Source organism: Mastomys coucha, unplaced genomic scaffold (assembly GCF_008632895.1).
Source record: "Mastomys coucha isolate ucsf_1 unplaced genomic scaffold, UCSF_Mcou_1 pScaffold22, whole genome shotgun sequence".
NCBI classification, from domain to species: Eukaryota; Metazoa; Chordata; class Mammalia; order Rodentia; family Muridae; genus Mastomys; species Mastomys coucha.
Window position 1 is genome coordinate 8,279,875 of NW_022196905.1, and position 11,129 is coordinate 8,291,003.

An 11,129-nucleotide genomic window follows, 5' to 3' on the forward strand; every position below is an offset into this window, starting at 1 on the left:
GAAGGGAAGGGAAAGGAAAGGGAAGGGAAGGGAAAGGAAAGGGAAGGGAAAGGGAAGGGAAGGGAAGGGAAGGGAAAGGGAAGGGAAGGGAAGGAATCTGAGTTTGGCAGCTGATGGTGGAGTTTCCAGGCTCTTCCATGGTACCTGAGATCCTTTACCCTAGATTTAACTATCTGAGACAAACTCTGGTGTGAGTCATAGGCCTTAACCCGGGTTGCCAGTAGTTTCTGCAAGTCTTTCATTCTTTGCTTCTGTTTAGTTAGGATCCGATTTCTCTCTTCTTCCAACATTTTCTTTTCCTCAAGGGATTTCCTGAAGGCAACAAACTAAGGCTTAATTTATTCACTTTAAGCCAAGGAGGAAGTTGTCCAGCAAAGATTTAACACAGGATAATTCAAAGGCTGAAAAAAAAGGCCACTTTTTGACCAAAATCTTAATTGTGACATTGGAAATCCAAGTAAGGCTGATGGTATAAGCTTATCTACCTATCCCCAAGGAAACACAGAAATCACATTTGTTTCTTAGAAGAACGTTCTTAGCAAACGATTCTCTATGATCTATTGTCATACAATACCTTCCAGATAATTTAGTAAATCCAGATTTACCAAGCTAAAACCCACAGGGCTTCATAAGCAAGTTCAGCAACCATGTGACAGGGCGTTCCTGTCCTGGCGCCTTACCTGATGGCTTGCTCCCGCCCTCGGGAAGACGCGGTGGGCATCGGTGGGCTGCATTCATGAGGCCTGGGCTTCGGGTACGAGCTTCTTCCGGGTGATTTGCGCCTAGGAGATAGACCAGGCCTACGTGTTTCTCTCAAATATTCTTCATCTGCTCTGTTGTCTGCCAAGCCTTTCGATCTTTTATCGGAGTCACATGGGGATTCGTGAAGACAACACTGTTCACAAAGCACTGTGCATTTCAGAAAGCTATTTTCAGAGACGGGTTCCTTCCATTTTTCCAAGTCTCCAACATGGCTCAGGCACCTACGCCTGTGTTTACCCCTTGGCTTTGCAGGACTTCTGGGGACCCTGAAATGTCTGCGAGCTGACCGAGTGGGCCAAGGCGAATTCTGCAGCAGATCTCTGGCCTTGGGCTGCATTCTGCTGCCCCCATAGAGCTCTTCTTTCTTTGGCTTGTCATTCGCAGCTAGCCTGTAAATAAAATGAGGCACAGGTCTGGCTTTAAACTGATTCGTTTTCCTTTTCGCCCTAAAAAGGTCTCCCAGCTTCTTCTCACGGATTGCTTGCTTCTGTTCCTCCCTCGCAATGAACTTAAAGGGTTTCTGGGAGGCCAGGAGCGCGGCTTTGCTCCTCTCCCGCACATTCTTCCGACGCTCCTCATTCTGCTTGACTAGATCCTCATACTGGGGAAGGAGCAAGCGGGAAGGAACAGGAGTGGCTCGGAATTTCTTCTTACACTCTGCGTCGTCCTCGTCCTTCTTGAGCAGCTTCTGCTTCGTTTCCAGATCGGACCGAGCCTTCTCTCTCCGATTCTGCTCTCTTACGGTCATTTCAAAGGGTGCAGGCACTGTAATCCTGGGCGTCAAGGATTTAGGTTTCTTCCTCTTGTTCTTATCCGTTTGGAGGTCCGAGCCATCCTGGACGTAATCTTTAACAGAAAAGTCGTTCCACATGTTGTTTATGAGCTCCTTGGCATAGGTCATTGCTCCGCTTTCCCCGGGAGTCTTTTTCTCTAGGTCTGACAACTCCTCATCAGTAGTTGTGGACAAGCAGGATGACCCGTCTAGGTCAGACTGTGAAAGTGAGGTCACTGATGAGGCGGGATGTGAGCAGCTCTTTTCCGATGCAGAACTAGGAGGAAAAATAATTAGGGTACACTTCCAATTTTATGTGGCCAAATGTTAGAGTTACTGTAATTACAGATTTTCTAAGACTAAGGGTACAGTCAGCTAGAAGGGAGTACCTGTCTAAGGGTCGTGACAATATCATTTTTCTATAGAATAGAGCTGAAAGATGACTATGAATTATCTAACCCACTCTCACTTTTCAGAAAAAGAACTTGATTCGTCAGCTGCTTCTCCTGTCTTACTTTTATTCATCCCCTCTGTGTTTCCCAGAGTCACCATCTTGACTGTGTCTGACCATGTTACTCCTACCTAACACTTTCATCTTTGCTATAAAGTCTGAACTACTTGTCAATCACGACTGGCCCCTGCTTACCCAGCAGTCTTACCCCTCCCTCGCCTAGTCATCATTCCGGAAGTCTTCTCACCTGACTCCTTTCCCTACCATGCCTGCCGCTGTCCTGAAGGACTGCTTCCTGTATCCACCCTGCCTCTTTGCCTCTTATTTTGATCCAGTTTGAATTCAGTTGGGCATGCTAATACATGCTAATGGAGGCCAAGACTGGAGGAATATGGGGCTCAAGGCTAGCCTCAGCAACATATTGAGAGACTGTCTCTTATGCACTGAAGATTTGATTCCTACCCTTATTTGGGGGAAAAAAAATCATACTTATGTATGACACCTTTGTTTAAAATACTTCCCTGTCTCCCACCAGCACCTGAGCATGACCGCCATTCCTCCCGTTTCTGAGACACTGGAAGTCTCATTGTGACTGGAAGTCACATTGTACTGCAAGTCTACTGTTGCGGTTTGGTCTGTTGCCATGTATTAATTATAATGCTAAATTCTGTACTTTAAGGTTCGGGCCTACAAGTGAGTTTTCACATTTACAACCTTTTGTTGTGCAAACCTAGTTTTGTGACTTAAAACTATTGTTTAAACAAAATTGGCTACAGCTGCTGATGGACAGTTTAGAGGTGGATGGGTTTTATGTAACCTGGTTGGGGTGGAGAAGATACTGAGAAGATGGTAGGAGAGAGAAGGCACCCTGGGGTCAGAATCTTAAAGTCCTGGCCCTGAAGGCTAGCCAAGTGGAGTTGAGAGCAGCCCAGATGGAACATAGTTACTGGGGTCATCGATAGGCAAGTAGGTTCTAATAACATGGAGGGTAAAATCTGTCCAGCTCTGGTGCTGATAAAGGCTTGTTGTAAATAACAAAAGTTGTGTCTTTTATTGAAGAACTGAAAGATCAAAGGTAAGAGTAGAAGCACCCAAATAAGAGTCAATTTTTTCCACAACGTCTGTGACGTCCTTGGGGGTGTCAGAGCTCAGACAGTTCTGACACACAGATGATGTACAGTCAGGTGACCAGCTGGGTTAGGTAAAGGATCAGCTTACAGTTTCAAAGGAAGCAGGTCCACAGTAGAAATGAGCCTTGAAACTAGATTGCTTTTAAAAAACAGAAATCGGCCGGGCGGTGGTGCTGTACGCCTTTAATCCCAGCACTTGGGAGGTGGAGGCAGACGGATTTCTGAGTTTGAGGCCAGCCTGGTCTACAGAGTGAGTTCCAGGACAGCCAGGGCTATACAAAGAAACCCTGTCTCGAAAAACCAAAACAAAAAACAAACAAACCAAAAAAAAAACAAAAACAAAAAACAAAAAAACCAAAACCGAAATCAAGAGCTGGAGAGATGGCTCAGAGGATAATAGCACTGGCTGCTTTTCCAGAGGTCCTGAGTTCAATTCCCAGCAACCAAATGGTGACTCACACCATCTGAAATGAGATCTGGTGCCCTCTTCTGGCCTGCAGGCATACATACAGGCAGGCCACTGCATATATATAATACATAAATCTAAAAAAAACATACAAACAAAAAAACAACAAAAGACAAAACAAAACCCAGAAATCAAAACCTTGCATCTTTAATGAGCTCACCTTTTAATTTTTTAAAATAAACTTTAATTTTCATTATTTAGAAAGGACTGGCTGGGCATGGTGGCACACACCTTTAATCTTAGTACTCCGCTGTAGGGGAATTTCCCTTAATTCTCTGACTGGCTAAGAGAGATGACAAATAGCCAATCGCTGGGTGAAAATGAGGAGGTGGATTTTCCAGGTAAGCCAGGAAGAGGAGGGGAGGAGTTTCCAGAGAACAGAGGACAGAGTTGGGGATGGGGTGGGGGGGGTCGTCGGAAGGAAGGTGGAGCAGAATCGAATGGCCTGGAGAAACTGCAAGGAGTAAGGATTTCATAGCTGGTGTAGAGGCATGTCTGCCCAATACAGGCATGCCGTTTATAATGTACAACTGAGTTGCATTTTCCTTGAATGGGCTTATTGGGGTTGGAGATTTACCACAACACTTGGCAGGCAGAGGCAGGTTGATCTCTGTGAATTCAAGGCCAGCCTCACTATGTACATAGTGAGTCCTGGACAGCTAGGGCTACACCCTAAGACCTTATCTGAAACAACAGCAAAAGGCCCAGCTCTAGTAAAGCATGGTTGCATGTAATCTCATCATCTAGGAAGTCGAGGTGAGAGGATCAGGAGCTCAAGGTCATCCTTGGCTACTTTGCAAGTGTGAGGCTAGCCTGGACTTCAAGAGACCCTGTCTCAAAAAAAAAGAAAACCATGATGGCTCATGCTTGTAATCTCAGCACTTGTGAGGCTGAGGCAGGAGGAGTGCCCAGAGTTTGGGGTCTGTAGAAGGGTGGTTCTGATGCTTTGATTTAATCAGGATCTGTGTGTACTTACACTGAAGGTCCTTGCCCCCAATTGGTTGTTGATCTATCAATAAAGCTGCCAGTGGCCAATGGCTGGGCAGAAAGAAAGAGGTGGGACTTCTAGGTTCCCACAAGCTAGGAGAGAGGAGAGGGAGGCAGAAGAGATCTAACTTGGGAGAGGCAAGCACAACAGACTCAGAGTTGTAGGGGAGATCTTCCAAAATGTAGGAAAAGAAAGGTGGCCCACACAAGGGCAGCCCAAAAGTGTCTTTGGCAGCAAGACCAATGGGGTTCACAGAAGGTAACTGAGTGAAATAATAAAGTGAAAAACAGAGTTCTGGGAATGTAGAAATAAAGGTTCACAGTAAAATAAGGGGGGGGGGGCTCTTGTAAGCAGCACGCAGTGTGGAAACAAAGTTTTACAGTAGCAAGCAGCAGCTCCAGCCATTTGGCTAAGTGTTTTCTGAGAAACACTAAGAAGCTGTGTTCTAGAGATAGCCAAGGGCATGCTGTAAAAACAAACTTCTGATGGTCAGAATGTTGAGACAGAATGACCAGGCCATTCTGACTAAGCTAAGTAAAGCCAAAACAAAAATAACTGGTGGTCGCAATGAAGTTAAGGTCCATGAAAACAAGATTAGCAATTCTCGAAAGAATCCCCCAACCCCTCCCTGTGGTGAATTTCGAAAAAGACCACAAACTGTCACCCTGACCTTGCTGATGACAATGCCCCCTACCACCTAGTTACTCAGCCCCTTCTCGGAGACTTTTCAAGGCCAGGTGCAGAGCTGGATAGGGAAGTTGGCTGACTAAGCCAAGAACAGCCCTCTGAGCAATGCCTCATGAGATCCTTTGTCCTGTGTTCCACCAACCAGAGTAAGCCAGCTAGCCTTGTTGCAGAAATCTGCCCTCTGTAAAGTATAAAAGATGTGTGCTTTCTGAGTTCGAGGTTGACCCCCCTCGTGAGAGTGGGCAACCTTACATACATGGATCAATAGACCTCATGTTATTGCAACGATCTATTGTCAATCTGTGTTCTCTGAGTTGAGCCAAGTTTACTACATGATCAACTAAGCTGAGGGAAGATTTAGAGGTGTTGAGCTGGGAATGAAGGTAAGTAAGGGTATGCTAGCCACAGAGAGCTTAGAAGAGTCCAGCCATCAGAGCCAGTAAAACAATTTAAAAATAAGCTTGTGTGTGTGTGTGTGTGTGTGTGTGTGTGTGTGTGTGTGTGTGTGTCTAAGAGAGCTGCTGGGTAGGTGTGTACCTGTGACCAGCTGGGAGCACAAAGCAGAGTAGCCAAAACTCCTGCAACAAAGGTATGTTCTAAGCTATCCTGGACTATATAGAGTATAAGATCATGTTTCAAAATTGGGCCAACCTAAGTATTTTAAAACATATCTGTAAGCATAAGTAAGGCAGAGAAGCACAGATGAAAGGACTGGAGAGATGGCTCAGCGGGCAACACAGATTTGACTCCCAGCACCCACATGGCAGTTCACAATTCTCTATGGATACCGGGTGCACAAGTGGTATAGACATGCATGCAGGCAAAATGCATTTTAAAATGACAATAAAAACAAACAGATGGCCACCAACTGACCCTCAAAGCAAGAGGGAACCTAGTAGAATGATAAGCCACTCAACATTGTGAATAAAAGCCCACTTTTCTATATCATCACTACTAGGAAGGACTATTTAGAAGCAAATACTGTGGGATACTTTCTTCCAACTTTGTCTAAGCGTTTATCTTAGTACAGCCTACAAGTGACAATGATGAACTTATCTAGAAGAGACTTACCTAGAAGAGTCATCCCTGGTGAACATTGCCTGGATGTTTGTTATATTTAGCTTCTCCTGGAACATTTTCTCTAATTTTGCCATGGCTTCTGAATGCACAGCCTTCAGGTCTTTGAGTTTCCTGAAATACTCTTCATCAGAGTGGTAAATATCAGAGAAGTTCATAGTGTTCTCGAAGGCCACCTCTTCGCCCTTCCCAGGAAAGTTGTGGCAACCTGCCTGATTGGAAGAGAACTCTGTTATCTGCTGTTTGAAATTAAATAACAAATTGACTCTGATCCAAATGCTGATTCTCACAGAAGTCTCACTATGTAGCCTAGGCTGGCCTCTAACTTCGTATGTAGACCAGGCTAGTTCTGAACTAGTGATCTGCCTGCCTCTGCCTCCTGATTCCTGGAATCAAAGGCATGTGCCACACTGACTGGCTTCCATCCATTTAATAATGGTCAGGTTCCTAGATTACTGACAGAAAATATTCATGTGCTGTCATGACTACTGCAGAAGGCAGAATGGAGCTCAGCTACAAGGATTTCTCCAGGAGGTGTGCAGTTTTTCTGCTGAGAGATGAGTAGCTGCTGCTCCTGTGCCCAGAGCCAGCTCCTGAGGGACTCCTGCCTCGGGCTCCCATGGTGTGCAGCGGAAAGGGGGCAGGAATGGGGCTCAGGGACAAAGTTCTCAGTGGCTCTCCAGGAAGCCCGATTAGGATGATCTTGGAGGGAAAATGGACGCAGGAGAGGGCAGAGGAGAGTCACTGCTGTGGGCAGCAAGAAGAGCAATGTCCACAGGTGGCAGACACTTAGTGAAGAAGTGTCACTCGAGAAGAGAGCACGGAGTGATGTGTGGCTGGAGACTCCACGAGTCAGGACCGGAGCTTCCGATTGGGCTTCCTCTCCCACACTCCCCATCTTTCCTTTCTTCTAACTGACTCAACTAAGGAGAGAAAAACCTCTCTTCTAGAGCTGGAGAAATTGCTTAATTGCTCAAGTGTTTGCTATACAATCATATATGAGTTCAATTCCTAGAACCCATGTTTAAAAAGAACAAAGCCAGACATGGTGACATGGTGACATAAGATTATAATCCCAGCACTGGGGAGGTGGGGACAGAAGGCTCCCTGAAGCCTAATCAGTGAGACCCTTCCTTAAATAACAGCAAGCAGCACTGAAGAATGCCATAGCACAGAAGTTGTTCTCTGGCCTCTGTGGGTGCGTGCATACACACACACACACACACACACACACACACACACACACACACGTGCACCTAAACAAACATATAAAACACCCAAAGCCCCTCACTTTCTTTATAAATATAATTTTTAATGTTCTCAGTAGACAAATTTTAGATTATGTATAACACTATGCATAAAGGGCCTCCAACCATGGTTTTAAATTTAGCTTACTGCCTTAAACACACTCAAAAGCAAACAAAGTATATTCCCAAGTTAGGTTCATAGTAATATAATCTCAGAAAATAAGTCTGTTTAGCTTTTCCAATGGGAAAATTCAGAAGACTCCATTGTAAACAATAATTTGGGCTGGAGAAGTATCTCATTTGCCTATCATGTACCAGGCTATGGGTTCTTCTGCACATCGAGAAAGGAGGGGATGGATAAATGGATATTTTTTTAGTGTATATTTTTTAAACTATCTGCATACATGTATATGGATGAGTGCAGAAGTGGGTATTCAATCCCTTGGAGCTGGAATTACGGGTAGTTTCAAGTTGTCCAATGTGAATCTTGGCAACCATATTCCAGTTCTCTGCCAGAGCACCAAGTGTTCCTAACCACTGTCTAGTCTTAGGCTCAGGCCTGTGGCTCTTGGAAGAAGACACTTTTCTTCTGATGTTGTCCCACTTGGGATCACCAAGAAAACAAAGGAAAGAAAACAATTTTTCTTTACTAGAACTGATATGTAGCTGGGCAGTGGTGGTGCGTGCCTTTAATCCCAGCACTTGGAAGGCAGAGGCAGGGGGATTTCTGAGTTTGAGGCCAGCCTGATCTACAGAGTGAGCTCCTGGACAGCCAAGGCTATACAGAGAAACCCTGTCTCCAAACAAACAAACAAACAAACAAAACCAACAAAAAAAAAGAACTGATATGTAGAAACATAACAACTCACAGGACCAAAACCTATTTACTGTATGTCATACAAGGCACTTAGGAGAATTATGATTTTGCTGCTTTTGCAGTGGACCCAGCACATATACAGTTCTCAGCACATATACAGTGGCTCACAACAATCCAGAATTCCAGTTACAGAAATTCCAGCACCCTCTTCTGGCCTCCACGGATACAACCCATGCATGACAAACTCACACAGACCCACATAGACAATCCACCTCCCAATAAACATACATAGGCCCTAAGAAAAAAAAACAACTATGGGTCACCCACCTTAATCCCAGCACTTGGGAGGCAGAAGCTGGCAGGTCGATGTGTTCCAAGCCAACCTGGTCTATGGAATGAGTTCCTGGACAGCCGAAGTTACACAGAGAAACTCAACCTTGAAAACAAACAAAGAAAAGAATGACCAGAGTTCCCCTGAGGTCTCTGCATTTGATTTGCTCCGTCTCTTGAGGATGCTGACGACCCTGAAGTTTGTGCAGGATACTTGCTCACTGCTCACTCAAATGCCACCTCAAAAGAGTCTTTGTTGACTATCCTCTTTGAAATAACAACTCTCCCAACGTACCATGAGTCCTCTTCTGCTTTCCAACCATTTACTCCATCCTGGTCCCATGCATACCCAGGCCTGCCCAGACAGGAGAGTCAACTCAAATGCAAAGCTTATTTGCATTGTGCTTTTGTGTCCCCAGCTTCTAGAAAGGTACCTGGCCAAGAAAACATGTCCACTAAATATTTGTGGAATGAAAGAAGGTATAAGTTTGAAACTATGTAAGTTTCCACCAAAGGAAAATAGCAGGTGTTTCCTTTGCAAAGGTTGGAGCACCCGAGGAAACAGGTCACTGAAGGGCTGCACTGAGCTTACAGAGTATTAAGGAAAACACACACAATCCAGCATAAATGAAAAATCTAAAATCAGGCAGTGAACCTGTCAGTGTTTTGCATTTATATGTCTTCTAGTTAAAATAGGGAGCAACTTTCAGACAGAACATCCACAGGCTCATTCATTCTCCCAGAAAATCTCTTCAAAGGCCCTGCCTCCATTATCTCTATACTAAAACCATCAAGTCTCTGAGCTGGAAGAACTGTAGGAGAAGGAGAAGGAGCAGCCTGAGAAAAGTGGGTGGGCCTGGTGAGCAGCACTCACACTTGAGATTTGCACAGTGCCCAGTTCATTGTTAACGCAAGGAAAACTTTTCAAACAGGCCCTCCTAGTTTGCTTATATTTTAACCTAAAACAGATGAACAGCTAGGAAATACCTCCCAGTTCTCGTTTCACCTTCACCCTCTGCCCCGGGACTGTCTGGTTTGCAGAATACCATGTGCAATGCCGTCACTTTCCTCCTCCTTCATATTAAGCTTTCCGTGTTGTAAGTGCCACTACGGAAGAAGCTGATCTTCCCGAGCGTGGCTTGACCCACTTAGGGATGTATCAGCCCTCTTAGCACCTGAGGCTTAACTGGTGTCAGCACCATAAGGAACTGTCTGCGCTGTAGTGTACAGAGTCTATCTGACGTTCTGGAACTTTCACTAATTTATGTTCTTCTCAATGCTGGACCTGGTAGCCCCTGTCTGTAATTCTAGTACTTAGAAGGCAGATACAGAAGGATCTTGAGTTCAAGGTCAGACTGAGCTATATCACCAATCTGAGGCCAGCATGTGCTACAAGAGATCCTCTGGGCTTGGCATGGTGGTACACACCTTTAATCTCAACATCTGGGAGGCAGACGTTGGTAGATCTCTAGGAAGCCAGCCTCCTCTACATAAGTTCCTCTTCTCCATGAGCTCCAAGCCAGGCAGGGTTACACAGTGAGACCCTGACTCCAAAGAAGAAAAGGACCAGGAAGCAGAGGAAGAGGAGGAAGGAAGGAATTTTATGACTGTTTAATGACGTAGGTATACCTCAGCCTCCCAAATACTGAGACTATAGCTGTGGGCCACTGTACCGAGATGTTTGAGATTTATTCATTTCTCTATTTCTTTATGGACAAGGTCTTACTATGTTTTCTAGGCCAGTCTGGAACTCTCCATGTGCTTTAGGGTGGTTTCAAGCTCACAGTTCTTTTTTTTTTTTCTGGTTTTTCTAGACAAGATTTCTCTGTATAGTTCTGGCTGTCCTGGAACTCACTCTGTAGACCAGGATGGCCTCAAACTCAGAAATCCGCCTGCTTCTGCCTCCCAAGTGCTGGGATGAAAGGCGTGCGCCACCGCCGCCCAGCTTCAAGCTCACAGTTCTGACTCCACCTTCTAAATGCACTAATATTAGATATTTGAAAAAGAGAATATGTTCAGTGGTTATCACTATAACTGATGTGTAGCTTTCCAAAACAATAGACAACAATGTCTAGTGGATACCTAGTCTGCCCAGCACCTAGTGCTCCTTTGGGAAATGACTCTGCTGGCCCAGCAGCTGTGCCCTTCCCTGTTCTTCCTACACACAAACTGTTCTCATAACCCTTTTATTCCTTTAGGAAAATAGAAACCACCAGAGGAACACTCGCTCTTCTCCCTACCTACAGAACTCCCCTCTGGGGACACACTCTCTATTCTTCATTTTTAGGGAATTTTGCATTTGACTGTGCACCTCAGTTTTTCTCAGTGAATGTGGGACCCCCTGGGCCCTTGTTCCAGCCCTCCTACCATGGTGGCTGATCCTTAATCTCTTTTGTGTATTG

The 11,129-nt window shown here is 45.1% G+C and overlaps 1 protein-coding gene across 7 annotated transcripts in view; it reads right to left on the reverse strand.

Moving 5' to 3' along the window:
• Window positions 1-11,129, reverse strand: part of Fam161a (FAM161 centrosomal protein A) — an 18,740-nt gene that overhangs the window by 3,265 nt on the left and 4,346 nt on the right. For 3 of the 7 annotated variants that reach the window (XM_031341984.1, XM_031341980.1, XM_031341979.1), the window contains exons 2-3: window positions 6,328-6,545; window positions 681-1,811 (exon numbers count right to left, since the gene is read on the reverse strand). In XM_031341984.1, coding sequence (XP_031197844.1) covers window positions 681-1,811; window positions 6,328-6,491 — 1,295 coding nt within the window. In that variant the 5' untranslated portion in view covers window positions 6,492-6,545. Of the gene's footprint in view, window positions 1-680; window positions 1,812-6,327; window positions 6,546-8,724; window positions 8,834-11,129 lie in introns of those variants that run through there. The other 4 variants (XM_031341982.1, XM_031341981.1, XM_031341983.1 and 1 more) reach the window with 3 other exon arrangements.